At 51.7% G+C, this 14099-nt stretch overlaps 1 protein-coding gene across 17 annotated transcripts; it reads right to left on the bottom strand.

The window, feature by feature from the left end:
* Nucleotides 1-335: 335 nt before the first annotated feature.
* ST6GALNAC6 (ST6 N-acetylgalactosaminide alpha-2,6-sialyltransferase 6) lies at nt 336-12687 on the bottom strand. 17 transcript variants are annotated; one of them, XM_023544895.2, is made up of 9 exons: nt 12569-12671; nt 11354-11408; nt 10365-10428; nt 9246-9336; nt 8227-8406; nt 5270-5657; nt 2878-3041; nt 2585-2692; nt 1699-1810 (listed from the first exon to the last, which is right to left on the bottom strand). In XM_023544895.2, exons 2-8 carry the CDS (start codon nt 11406-11408, stop codon nt 2627-2629), a joined length of 1008 nt encoding a protein of 335 aa, XP_023400663.2. In that variant the 5' UTR covers nt 12569-12671; the 3' UTR covers nt 1699-1810; nt 2585-2626. The 17 variants fall into 17 exon arrangements, with proteins under 17 accessions (XP_064147458.1, XP_023400656.2, XP_064147459.1 ...); XM_023544894.2 differs by having other exon boundaries at nt 1702-1814; XM_064291388.1 differs by lacking the exon at nt 2878-3041 and having other exon boundaries at nt 336-1810; nt 5251-5657; nt 12616-12671.
* Nucleotides 12688-14099: the final 1412 nt, after the last annotated feature.

The following is a 14099-nucleotide window of genomic DNA, read 5'->3' as shown; positions in this document are numbered from 1 at the left end:
ACTGAGATAGAACTTGTTGTCCCTCCCCTCTCTAGAACCTGAGCTCCTCCAGAGCAGTGTCTGGTTGTAGTTGGTCCTTTTCCCAGATGAGGGGACTGAGGCTCTGAGAGGTAAAGTGACTTGTCTAAGGTCACACAGGCAGGAAGAGGCAGGGACAGGGGAAGCCAGGTGGACTTGGTTCCAGCCCCCATAGCTGCCAGTGGCTGGCTGAAACAGCTGAACCTCCGACTTCTCCGTGAGTGCCTAGCCCGAGGGTGGGGCAACTGTCCTGAGGAAGCTCACAGTGCTGGGCCAGACAGGGCTGAGCTTGACCCAGAAGACACAAGAAAGCAAGCCAGAGCTTAGGTGCATTTATTCCTGTACAAATCATTACAAAACCAAGTCTGGGGCAGTCACCAGCCCCCCACCCCAATGTGCAATGGTTGTCTGCTGACCTCCACCTCTGCCTGACCCTTCCACCTCCACGACCTCCTCCAGAAAGCCCTCCAAGTCTTCCTTTCCAGGCTCTGGAGGAACAGGGAGCAAATCCACTCTACTGAGCCCCAGCAATAAAGTGCCATTTGAAGGAGGGGGACAGAACACAGGCAACATGGCTCCTGGCTCCCTACAGCCATCCCAGGCCCAGGTGGGGAGACCCTTGAAGCCCCCAGTGGTCCCAGTGGCTCCACACAAAAGAACCACATGAAACCCAAGTTTGGCTGGGATCCCACCCTTTCTCAGCCCCAAGGGCCCCAAGTGGAGGGGCCTTACACTAGATGGTGAAAAGGAGGCCTGGCCCTTTAAGAGCCAAGCTAATGCCAGTGCGGCTGAGAGGACTAAGAAAACAGCTGAAGGTTTGTCCCATTCCTGTCAAAGAGTCCCCCAACCCTGGAGGAGCTTTCGTAAAAACACCCTGAAGTTTTCCAGAAGGAGATGGAGAAAGGAACCCCTGACTCCCAGGGAGCTGGGCCTCCCAGCAAGGGGTGGTGGCTGGAGAGGTCCGGAGGACAGATCCAAGGGTGGTCAGGTCAGTGGGGGAGGTGAAGAGGGGGTCTCAGACTCCACATAGAACCTGACATAGGCAGAAGGGTCCCCAGAGAAGGAGAGGGATTTTCCCAAGGTCCCGTGGCAGAGCCAAGACCCAGATTCAGGACTTCCATTTCTGGGACCTCCCCACAACCCCTACAAATTCTCCAGCTCAGCCTCTAGACAGCTCCTGTCCCCACACAATGTCTCTTTCTGGCACTGGGAGGTGAAGGAATCACATAAAGTTTCCAGCTTCTTGGGCTAAAAACCAAGTGGGGAGTGATCTGGGGGTCCATTCCTAGGGCTCTGAACCAAGGCCTCATGGGAAAGGGCATGTCCTTGGCCTAGATTGACTAGAAATAGTCCCATACCCTGATTGACTATGCTCAAACCCTGACTGGACAGAATTACCTCCCTGACACCCTGATTAACCACATTGAATCCCAAATCCCTGATTGGCCAAGAGATATGACCAGGCCCTGACTGGCTAGAGGATAAATCCTCTTCAAGGCCCTGATTCTCCAGGAGACACTCTGGCCAGCGTTGACTGGCCAGGAGATGCTCCGTGGTTGAGCGGCTGAGCGGCAAGCCGCTTCTTTGTGTCCCTAGGCACGGTGGCCTAGGTCCAGGAGGGGTGGGAGAAGGTGATGCCATACAGCTGGGCCCAGGACGAGAAGACCCTCTTCTCAGTGATGAAGCGGTGGTGGTTGCCCTTGTGGCTGTGCTCATTCTGGATGTAGGTGACACACTCATCCGGCCCGTTGGGCTCATAGTAGTGGTAGGGCATGTGCTGCTGGCGGGGCCGCTGGCTAGGGCAGAGCAGATGGGGGCCATAAGGGCAGGGCGGGCACCAGGGGGACCCTTGCCCAGGGTAGGGCCTTGGCTTTCCTGATCTGCTCTAGGACCTCTGGGGGAAACCCTTGCCCCTCCTTTGGCCTCAGTTTCCCCATCTGTAAAATGGGTATAAAGTCGGCTAGGTTTGTGATCATCAGACTGCTTTTTTTTTTTTTTTTTTAATGCAATGGAATCTTTTCCCTTCCCCGAGAGGGCTCCAGTGTGTGGTAGCATGGGGACTTTGGACTCTGGAGATTGGTCCCACCTCTCCTTAGGCCACTCACAAAACAGTCTCCTCCATTTTTCTCAGCTATGGAATAGGGAGAATAGGTTGCTGTGAGAAGTAAATGACTAATAAATGTAGCTATGCTTGGCACACAGTCAGCACTCAGTAAAGAGTAGAGCTGTCACCTAATGGGCTTTTCATATAACAATAATTACTGTTAATAAACTTTAGCTAAGCTTGGGGTAGAAGAGCCCTTGTGGTGCAGTGGTTACAGCCTTGGAAGCCCTATGGGGCAGTTCTACCCTGTCCTAAACATCAATACGGTCTTTTTTTTTTTTAAAGCTTGGGGTGAAGGTCCATGAGGTACTCCCAGGAGCCTAGATCTCTCCAGAACAGTTTGGATGTCATGCAATAGAGGCCCTTAAAGGCAGCCCCAGCCAAGGTTTCCAGGTCCCCCAGCTCCTCCTGCAGTCAGCGACTGGGCATTGTCCTGGGAGGGCACTGGCTAGAAGAGCTCACCTGCAGTAGTCAGGAGGGACCATGCCATAAACGTGCACATGGTCACACAACCCCACCGCAATCACCATGGTGAACCAGCCTGTGCTTAACCACGAATGGGACTTCTCCCTGGGGGCAGAGAAGGGTCATGATGAGGGCCATGCAGGCAGGGGTGAGAAGCATACAGGGAGGAATGGTCAACACCCAGAATTTTCTGGAACTCCTCCCACCCACCCACTGGAGCCCTCCTCCCTCTTCGGTTACCCCTAGTCTAGCCATCTTTTGGGAGCAGGGTATGCTAGTAGAGGGCTCACCTGGGCAGAGATGAGGGATGTGGGGAGAGCTACTCTGGGGGAAAGACTGGGAGCAGGGCGTACTAGAAATGAGCTTTCCGAGGGAAACTGGTCAGAGCTGGGCAGGCTGGAAGTGACCATGACCAAAGACCATGCTGGAAGCAGCTGTACCCATGCGAGTTTCCCTAAGGAAGATTAATCAGAGAAGTCATGCTGGAAGTGACCACAAGTTCAGAACAAAGCATAGAAGAAGTGGCCAAGACCCTAAAGCTGTATTGTCCACAACAGCAGCCACTAGCCACATGTAGATACTGAGCCCTTGACCTGTGGCTGTGATGTCTTGCAAGTGTAAAATATATACTGGATTTCAAAGACAGTATGGAAAAAAAAGAATGTAAGACATGTCATTGATAATTTTTCTGATATTGGTTACACGCTGAACTGAAAATATTTTGGATACATTCAATCAAAGACGGTTCTTTGAAAAGTTAAAAAAAAAAAAAGATAAACTTCTCACAAGACTGACAAGGAAAAAGGGAGCAAAGACACAAATTACCAATATCAGAAATGAAAGAGGTGGTATCACCATAGACTAGATAGACATTAAAAGGAAAATAAAATACCAGAAACAACTCTGCATTTGATAACTTAGATGAAACGGGCCAACTCCTTAAAACCACAAACTACCAAAACTCACCTAAGATGAAATAGATATCCTGAATAGCCTATATCTATTAAAGAAATTGAATTCATAGTTTAAAACCTTCTGAAAAAGAACTCTCCAGACCCAGATGGTTTCCCTGGCAGAGTCTACCAAACATTTAAAGATGAAATAACACCAATTCTACACAATGTCTTCCAGAAAATAGAAGAGAAAACACTTCCCAATTCTGGGGCCAGCATTACTGTGATCCCAAAACCAGACAAAAAGAGTACCAAAAAAAAAAAAAAAAACCTATAAACTAGTATCTCTCATAAACACAGACATGAAAATTCTCAACACATCAAACCTGGCAATCTATAAAAAGAACAACACACCACAACCAAGTAGGGTTTATTTTAGAAATATAAGGCCAATTCAATATTTGAATATCAATCACATAATCCACCATACTAACAGTCTTAAGAAAAACCACATTATCATATAGTTGATGAACAAAAAAAATTTTTTGATAAAATTCAATATCCAGTCATGATAAAAACTCTCAGCAAACTAAGAAAAGAAGGGAACTTCCCCAACCTGATAAAGGACAGCTATTAAAAACCCATGGCTAACATCAAATTCAAGGATGAAAGACTGAATGCCTTCCCCTTAATATTGGGAAAAAGCAAGGATGTCCACACACCACTTCCAATAAAATTCAACATGATATTGGAAATTCTAGCCGGTGCAATACAAGAAAAAGAAATAAAAGGCATGCAGATTGGAAAGAAAGAAAACCGTCCTTATTTGCATATACATGGTTAGCTGCAGAGAAAATGCCCAAAGAATCTACTGTATTTCTTGATACAAGCAATGAACAGTTGGTAACCAAAAATTTAAAAAAGAAAAATTTTTCCATGGTTCCAAAAATTTTTTTAGTATTTACATCTAAACCTAATAAAATATGTACAGGATCTATAAACTGGACATACGGAATTAAATAAAACATACTAAACTTAATTTCACCTGTTTCTTTTTAACTTTTCAATGTGGCTACTATAAAATTTTAGATGACATATATGGTTTGCATTGTCTTTCTGTTGGAAAGCACTGGCCTAGACTAAGGTACAATGCTGGAGAGCTTTCCTAGGGAGATTAGTCAGAGCAGGGCATGCTGGGAATAATGTATCCTTAGAATAGAACAGGCTGGGAAAAACTGTGTGCTTTAAGCAAGACATGCTCAGAACAGCCAAGACTTTAGATTAGGCATGCTATGGGGAGTTCTCCTAGAAAGATGCTAGGAGTGACTACGTAATCTTAGAGGACAGAGCATGCTGGGAACTCTTGTTTCTTCAGAGCAAGGCATGCCAAGAGGAAAGTTCTCTAAAGGAGGCTAGTCAGAGTAAGGCATGCTGTGTGCAGATCTGCCTTCAGATTATGACTTGCTGGGTGGATGCTCTCCTGTAGAGACTCATCAGGACAAGGGCCTGATGAGGTGAGCATGTCCTCAAACCAAAGCATGCTGGCAGGATGTCCTTCTGGGAAGACAAAGTCACACAGAGCATATTAGAAATGACCCATGCTAAGAGTTGGACATAATGATAACTGTCTTAGGAAACCTGACCAGAGGGTGGCAAGAAGGGGTGACCACACCCTCATAGGAGTGCATGCTGGGAGCCAAGGCCCGCTGGGCAGAGTATACTGAGAAGGAGCACAGGGCTGGCCAGAGGAGGCAGGTGGGAGGCCGGTACCTGTCCTTGCCCGTCTCACCCAGGAAGAGGTCATCAAACTGCTGCATGCGGGCGGGAGAGACGGCGTAGGCCTCCATGTTGGGGAACACCAGGCCTGCCCGCTGGATGATACGCACAAGGCTGCCCTGGGGCTTCTGCATCTTGCTTGGGGGGCCCCAGAAGATGAATATGGTTTCAGGGGTCCGGTTGACAAACTCCTGGGGCCTTCGCAGCACACGAAATACACTGGAGTGGGCCACCACACGGAAGGTGGTCTTGTTGCCCACATCAGCTGCGTAACCTGTGGTGGGTGCATCGTTCATGCGGATGGTACACTCAGCCCGCTCAATCTCAGGGCCCAGCTTGGTGCCCAGCAGGTGGCTGGAGCTGGTGACAATCACACATTGGTGGCACCGGGAGGGCAGCGTCTGAAGGACAAGGAAAGTAAACACCATCACAGCCACTCTATGCAGGGCCCTGTGCTCTGTACATTCAGGCCTCCAGGATACAGGGATTATGCCCATTTCAAAGCCAGAGAAATTGAAACCCATTCATTCAACATTCAATACATATTTATAAGAAGCTGGCTAATGGACAGGCTCTGTAGCAATGAACAAGACAGACCCAGCCCCTGCCCTCAAGAAGTTCACAATCAGGAAGAGAGGGAACAAGCAAAATAAAAAATAATGCCAGCTAGTGATACGTGCAAGGAAGAAAATAAAACAGGAACAGGGGATCAAGAGAGACTGGAGGGGGGCTGCTCTAGTGAGGCCATACTGGGACACCTCTCTGAGCTGAGAACTAAGGGATGAAAAGGATCAGAGGGAAAGTATTCGAGGCAGAAAGATCAGCAAGTACAAAGCCTATGAAGTGGAAATGAACACAGTGTGGTGAGAACGAAAAGAAGCCCATTGGATTGGGACAGTTACCAAGTAGGAGAAGAGGAGAGTAGTGCAGTGATGTTCCCTACGTCACATGGCAGAAGAGTGCAGGGCCAGGATTTGAACCCAGGTCATATGACTACAAAGCCCCAGTTTCAGCTTCAGCCCCAGTTTCCCAAACAGGACAACCTCTTAAAATGCACCTTGGACATTTCTGCATCACCCATAAGCAAGATGACCAAAAAAATCAAACCTGTTGCTATCGAGTTGATTCTGACTCATAGACACCACGTCATTATTAAGGAAAGGGTATGAAAGCCATTCTGGGGCTCTGTTTCCCCATTTCTGAAAGGAACAGGTTGGAACCACATGCACTTTGGCGCCTATTTTCTGCCCTGTAATTCCTGTTCACCCTTCAGGGCTCGGTTCAAATGCCACCTCCCCAGAGAGCCTTCTCTGAGCCCTTCCTCCAAGACCCAGCAACAGATCACATGTACCTCAACTGAGGGCTTTTCCAGTTTTCCTAAGCTCCCCCATCAGGCTAGAAGCAGCCTCAAGGCAGATTCTGCCTCTTTCCCTTCCCTATCACCCATACTCAGGCTATTCCACTTTCTTCCTGAGTTCCGCCTTTCTTTATTTCCGTTTCAAGGGTTCTCAGGATAGGGAAAGTCTTAATCAGGTGCTAATCTGTCTCTACATACTTGCTAATGGGCCTTTTCCCAGTGAGGGTGTGTCTGCAGCCCAGGCTCAAGACTGTATATGCAAAGGTCCTGAGGAAAAACTGCCTGAGGGCCAGCGAAGGTGGGAGGAGAGAGAGGTAGGCAGGGTTAGGGAAGGCAGGGCTTAATAGAGATCTATGTTTGAGGCCAATTATTTTCTCTCTGACCCCAAAGAAACCAGTTGGGGCTTGGAAGCCTATGGGGTGAACACCAATCTGAGTTTCATGGCCCTCCAAGGTAAACAGAAGTCCCCAGGAATGACTTTTGGCATAAAAAAAAAAAAAAAAAATTTTTTTTTTTTTTTATGCCTCCTTAGGAAACCCTGGTGGCGAAGTAGTGAGAGCTATGGCTGCTAACCAAAGTGTCACAAGTTTGAATCCACCAGGCGTTCCTTGGAAACCCTAAGGCAGTTCTACCCTGTCCTATAGGGTCGCTAAGAGTCGGAATTGACTTGATGCCAACAGGGGTGTGTGTGTGTATGTGTGTATGCCTCCTTAAAGGAGCCCTGGTGGTGCAGTGGTTAAGTGCTTGACTGCTAATCAAAAGGTTGGCGGTTTTAGTTCACCAGCTTCTCCATGGGAGAAAGACGTGGCAGTCTGCTTCTTTCATATCCCTTGGAAACCCTATGGGACAGGTCTACTCTGTCCTACAGGGTCGTAATGAGTCAGAATCCACTCGATGGCAATGGGTATGAATGCCTCTTGAACTCAGCAGATGTTAGGGCAATAACATGTAAGCAATGAGAAAACTAGGATTTAAAAGGTTTTCCAGGGTTTAAACCACACCCAGAAAGAGCATGGGTGTGGTTGTTAACTCTAAGTGCAAGGCCAGCTCCTCCCCTCCCTTACTGTGTGGCCTTAGACCAGTAACTTCACTTCTCTGTGTCTTGATTTTACAATCTATTCAAGGAGATACTAATGCTGACTTCATAGGGTTGGTCTCAGGATTACTGATGATCATAGCGCCTGGCATACAGCAGATACTTGATAAAGAGCAGCTATTATTATTACTGTTTTTGCATTGTCAAGTACCCAAGTGCCCTGTCCCCAAGCCCTATGTGGACTCTCCAGCAGAGACAGAGATAAGTGAAAAACAGAGACACTTTTCCAAAGGGATTCTGCATCAGGAAAGTGTAGAATATTTGTGCTAGGGGTGAGGTCTCGGAGAGAATTGAGGCCCAGACAGGATAGGGCAATTATCCAAGCAAAGGGCTGAGGTCACTGGAAGCCAAGGTCTCTGACTCCTGGGCTCCACCATTTCCTTTAGGAGGGATGGGGTGACAGAGAGAAGAGGGGGAGGGGGAGAGGGAGGGGAAGGAGGAACAGTGATGACGGTGATGGGGAGGATCAGCCAACAGGCAGCTCCCAAGTGGGCTCCCCCAAAGTGGCTGGCCCTACCTTGTTGCCCAGAAGGGGAACGTAGCCATCGGTGATGCTCCACTTTTTGAGGTTGATGGGCCGGCGGCTGCGACCCCGCAGGGAGCCATAATGGAAGACCTCATTGGCACTGTTGGAGCTGTAGAGGATGAGGATGGTGATGAGGGCAAAGAGGATCACGAACACTACTGACCGCTGCTCCTAGAGAGGGGAGAGGTCAGTGAGGGCCCAGTCACACGCAGGCTGGCCACCCTACCTCCTTGAGCTAACTCATGTTCTTTACTCCCAGGCCAGCTCAGATACTACCTCCTCCAGGAAGGTCTCCTACAGCCCCCTGAGCAACCCCCACCATCACAGTGCCAATCACACTGCATATACATTGCCATTCTTTCCACTCATTTAAAGTTCAGAGAGCTGGCTCAGCCTCATTCCCATCATATCCCAATGCCCATGGTAGGGCCTGCAGTCCAGTAGGTTCTCAGAGAGGGTTTGCTGGATTAAATTGGATGTGGGTGTCAGAAGGATCCCTCCATTTGCAACTGGGAGGATGCCTGGAGACAAGTGGTGCATTTGAGCGAGAGGATCCAGGTCTCTCCCAGACAGTAACTTTACATAAATGTTTATCATTCAATTAAACCAGGTGGGAAGTATTCTGGTCAGGAATTGAGCTACATGAATAGCAGAGTACCAATGTGCGGCTGTGGTGGCCAGATAACAGGTGGGGTCCGAGGCTGGGATTTATTTGCCCAGGGTCTGCAAGGCTGGGCAAGACCCAGGACTCCTTCACCAAAGCTGAACCAGTGAAGCCTAGGCAGGCAAAGGTGGGGCCTGATACTAGAGAGAGGCAAGAGCTTGTCCAAGGCCACACAGCAGATCAGTGGTCCAGGTAGGGCTCAAACCTCAGCCTCCCAGGCATCAGCTGCTCCTTGGCAGGGAAGAGGGACTTGTGGTGGCCCAGGTCCCAGGTAGCTCCGAAGCAGCTGATTTTACAGAGAGAAGTGAGAGGCTCATATGGGGACAAGAAGTAGAGGCGGACTTACTTTCTTGCTACTCATCTCTCTCCGGCGTCTGCTGAGGGGTAGGGACCGGCGTCCTGCAGTTGGGCCGGGGGGCAGGGAAGAGGGGTCACACCTGCAAGCCACCAGAAGGTTATATGATTTGGGCATCCTTCCCTAGGCCCAGCTGGACAAAGGCTATAAGCCCTACAACCTCCCACTCTCCACCAGGTCTCCTGCCCACCCAGAACTTTAAGGCTCAGGGCCATACTCATTTTGTAGCTGGAGCCACTTGAGGCCCAGGAAGGGCAGGGGCCAGCCTGAGGTCACATAGCCAAGCGGTGGCAGAGCCCTGTTTCTCCCTACCCCTTGCTCTCTCCTACTCTCCTCCCTGAGCAGGAGCTACCCCACACCCAGTCTCTCCTAATCAGCTGGCAGGCCTAAGGCTGGCTCCCTGGCTAGAGGCCCTACCTGCTCCATGCAGCAGGAGCCACCTCCCCCCTGCTCTAAACACTGTCTCAGGTTCCTGTGGTCTCAAAATTAAGTAACACTCCTCCTCCACATAGTTCCCCAAACTCCCTTCCTTTCACCCCTCCAGGTCTTCCATAAACTGTCCCCTCTGCCTGGAACACCCTTCCCTCTTGACTACTGCTCATCCTCCAGGCCTGGAGTGGGCCAGGACCTTTCCCTGGCTGTCCCCATAACTGTGTTCATCTGGGTCCTTCCCTCCTCTCCAGGCTGACAGCTCTCTGGGGGCACACGTGGCCCAGGTCCTCGCATTCTCCACTGTACCTCAGCACCCAGAGATGCACAGTGTGGGAGTATCAGTGAATGAGTGAATTCGTTAACCCCTAAAATCTTGGTCCTTAACAGCATGGGGACTCACTTCTGAGAGACCTGGTTCTAGTCCCAGCTCCATCACTGACTAGTTGGGTGACTCAGGCAGGTCACTTGCTTCCCTATCCCCAGACTCCTCTTCTGTCAGATGGCTGTAATCACTGCCCGCCCCCGCCCCACGGGACTCAGCAAAACAGTGCAATCGTGGGCTGCTGGTTTCTTCCTGCCCTTGGCCTCTGCTGTAAGGCGACAAGCCCAGCTCTACCCCTCACTCCCCAAACCGCCCTCTGCAGTACAGAGCTTCTCTCCAGACCTCAGTTTCCTCACCTGTATAAGGGAATAAGGAGCCCTGGTGGCACAGTGGTTAACCGGTTCCAACCCACCAGCCGCTCTGTGGGAGAAGGATGTGGCAATCTGCTTCCGTAAAGACTACAGCCTTGGAAACGCTATGGGGCAGTTCTACTCTGACCTATAGGGTCGCTAAGAACTGGAATTGGGTTTTGGTTTAATAAAGGGAGTGTGTGTCCAGCCTACCTCCAACAGATTCAGAGGGTAGTGAGGGAGGGAGAGTGTACAGAGGGAGAAACTGGGGGCCGGGGCCCCCCAGCTCCACACTACCTCCGGAGGCCCCTCTGCACAACCACTGTCTCCGCCCCCTGACCTAGCGGCTGTTTACTCCTACACAGCCACGGGAAATAACCAGGGAACCTCAGGCGAAAACAGGCTTCCCACACACGCCACTCCTGATTGGTTCGCCCTGGCTCCGCCCACTACCCAACTCCGCCCCTCTCCGCGGGTGCCCCCCTCCCCCCACGGCCAGCACCACGTTTCTCCAGGGCTGGTCCCTCACAGGCAGCCAGGGAGTCCCCGGGGCTTTTCGTCCCGGATTCTCACCCGAACCGCAGATTCAGTGACGTCCTGCCCAGACTCCGCGGTACAGATCAGGAAACTGAGGTTCATCAGAAGGGAGGAGGGGATTGTCCCTGGGCTCAAAGCCCATGGGGCAAAAGCCAGCCAGATGCCCAGGGTCGCCCACATCAGCCCTGAGCCTTTGACATTCAAGGCCTTCACTGTCTAGTTACCTTTCTGAGCTGAGTCTCCCCCTCACTACCCTCTCCTGCCAATGCCTCATGCTCCAGACACACTACAGCACTCCAGTTCCCAAAACCATCCCCCACTTTCCCACCTTTGCCTGAGCAGTGCCCTCAGCCCGGACCACCGTCCCCCTGGTCAGCCCCGTCACAATCCTGCTCTGAGAAGGCCATGGTCAGCACAGCTTCTCAGGTGCGAGCTCGAATCCCGGTTCTACCACTTACTGGCTGGGGGGCCTCGGGCAAGCCATGTGACCTCTCTGAGCCTCAGTTTCCTCATCTGTGAAATGGGAATAATAAGAGTAGGTAACTCACAATGTTGTCGGAAGGATTCAAGCCATCTGGGAGAGGGGGCCAGTTCTCTCTGATGTGGCAAGAGATGCACAGGGCTTGAAGGGGCTCAGCCAGTGCCAGTGCTGTTAGTCTTGCTGTTACTCATTGTTCAAGGCCTGGCTCTCCAGGAGTTGTGCCAGGTCAGCACCCACCCCCGACCCAGCCCAGCGACTTTCCCTATTATCACGGAACGTGTGCTGGAAGCATGCTAAGCATCATACACGCACTGAATACTTGGGGGCAACGGCCCGAGGTAGAGAAGCGGTTCTCACTCCCCATGAGACTAAGGTTTACAGAAGCAGAGCGGGAGGGCCGCCCAGAAAGGCGCAGACCGCCTGGGCAGTGGAGCCTTCTTTAGACACTTGTTTACAGGAAGAGGCCCAGGGCCGAGACCGACGGAGTCTCCCTCACGATCCCCCAGGCTAGAGCGAGCCAGAGGCCACCTCGCGCGTGACAGCACCTGGCCAAGCACTGGGGGACAGGCTTGTTGGGGAGCGACTTGCTCAGGGCGGTGAGGTGGCAGTCCAGAGAGCTGCGCCAGGAGCGTGCATTCAGCCCCAAGGCTGGGCGCACAGGCTGAACCCGCGGGCTGAAGGTGGGGACTACAGTCCGCCTCAGTTTGGGGGCTTCGCCTTTCCCAGACCGAGGAGCCATCCCGTAGGCCGCGACGCCCCCCATGAGCAGCCTAGGAGGAGGGTTCCAGTAATAACGGGGAGGGGGACTCAGAATCCCGAGATGATGGGGGGCACTGAGGCCATGAGTCCACTTGGGAGAGGGGCTCACCCCTGAAGCCTCCTCAAGCAGACTCTCTCCCCAGCTCCCCTCCCTGCCGGAGCCCTAGCCCCAGCTGGGAAGAAAAGGGAGGCAAGTCGGCAGCAGGGTCCAAGAGCTCTAACGGGGTAGTCAGGGGCAGAGGGCCCAGCAAGCCCCGCGACAGCCCTTGGGCGCGAGGATGGTGATCTCAGGGCGCCGATACCAAAGGCAAGAGAATCGGGGTAGACCTCGGGCCACGCCATCAACCCCCATCTACAGCGACCCCCCACCTACCCTCCCTGGGCGTAGGCGGCACCCCACTCCAGCTGCCCGCCCCGCGCAGAGCCGGCTCACCTCCCCCGGGGAGCGCCCGGCCCCCCGCCGCCCCCGAGCCCCCTCACATGGCGCCGGGAGCCGAGAGCCGGGGTCCGCTCTCCGCAGGCCGCCCAGGCCCCGCCGCAGCCCCAGCCCGCTGGGTCCTAGTGCCGCCGTTCATCGCCCGGGCCCAGGCCTGGGAAGTGGGTGGAGCCACGGGGGGCAACGGGTGGTTCCGCCCCCGGACGGCGCTCTAGGGGAAGGGTGAGCGGCAAGTGACCCGGGTCCCAGGGCTTCGTGAGCAGATCCTTTACCCCTCGGTGCATCCCGTGGTAAGAACAAAAATGATAATTTTCCGAGCCCTTTAGTGTGAGTCAGGCCCAGCTCTGTCTCGCGGAATGATCCCAACCACGGATGGGGAAACTGAGTCCAGAGCATACCGACCCACCCAGGGCCTCCAGCTCCCTGCCCAGCGCCCTGCACCCAGTAGTCCCTTACTCAGGGGTTCACCCAGGCACTGCTGATCACTAACTAGTACAGCCCAGAGAGAGGGCCACCTATTTCAGGCAGTATGTATCAAAATCTACATGTCCATCATCTGTGTCCTTTGACCCTCCACTCTGGGAGTGGAGCCTGCGCACATTGTGCAAGGTTGAGCAGCACCTTGGTTGGGAGTGTGGCTTAGGGCGCCCTGCTTGGATTCAAGTCCAGCTTTGCCACCTACTAGCTGTGTGGCCTTGGCACATTACTGACCCACTCACTGCCTCTGGAAAATGGGGAGAAGAGCAACCTCATAGGGTTGTAAAGATGAAAAAAATGTTTGTTCTTATAATTACTAGGCTATTCATTACATGGAAACCCTGGTGGCGTAGTGGTTAAGTGCTAAGGCTGCTAACCACAGTGGGGCAGTTCTGCTCTATCCTATGGGTCGCTATGAGTTGGAATCGACTCGAGGGCAGTGGGTTTGTTTGTTTGTTTTTGGAAACCAAAAACTCAAAGAAGAAACTAGTGTACAGGACTAATAGCTCACATGAAACATGGCCTTGTTTATCCCAAGACCAGAAGAACTAGATGGTGCCCCACTACCACTAACAACTGTTCTGACCAGGGACACAATAGATGGTCTTGGATAGAATGGGAGAAAAATGTAGAACAAACCTCAAATTCCTAAAAAAGCCCAGACTTGCTGGACCGGTAGATACTAGAGGATCGCCCAAGACTATGGTCCTAAGATACCCTTTAAACTTGGAGCTGAATCCACTCCCAGAGATCACGTTTCAGCCAAATAATAGATTGGCTCATATAACAAACAGTATCACCCGTGAGTACTGTGCTCCTTTAAATAATCATCTATATGAGACCAACAGTCAATATTTACCCTAAAGCAGATGAGAAGGGCAGGGCGAGGTGGGGGTGGGGAAGGGACCAGGGAACCAAGATTAATGGAAACAGAACAACCAGAATGGAAATAATGAAAATGCTGACACATTCTGAAAAATGTAACCAATGTCACTGAACAATAAGTGTAGAAATTGTTATATGGGAATCTAATTTGCTGTGTAAGCTTTCA

Source organism: Loxodonta africana, chromosome 9 (assembly GCF_030014295.1).
Source record: "Loxodonta africana isolate mLoxAfr1 chromosome 9, mLoxAfr1.hap2, whole genome shotgun sequence".
NCBI lineage: Eukaryota > Metazoa > Chordata > Mammalia > Proboscidea > Elephantidae > Loxodonta > Loxodonta africana.
The sequence above is the reverse complement of the archived record's forward strand: the minus strand, read 5'-3'. Positions and strand labels throughout refer to the sequence as shown.

Coding starts and splice junctions, on each gene's coding strand:
- ST6GALNAC6 (XM_064291388.1), bottom strand. CDS start 11,408: ATGAGGAAACTGAGGCTCAGAGAGGTCACATGGCTTGCCCGAGGCCCC. Junction 9,337..10,364: donor CTCCTTATTCCCTTATACAG/GTGAGGAAACTG, acceptor GGTGGCTTGCAG/GTGTGACCCCTCTTCCCTGC. Junction 2,693..5,250: donor GGTGAGACGGGCAAGGACAG/GTACCGGCCTCC, acceptor CTCTGCCCCCAG/GGAGAAGTCCCATTCGTGGT.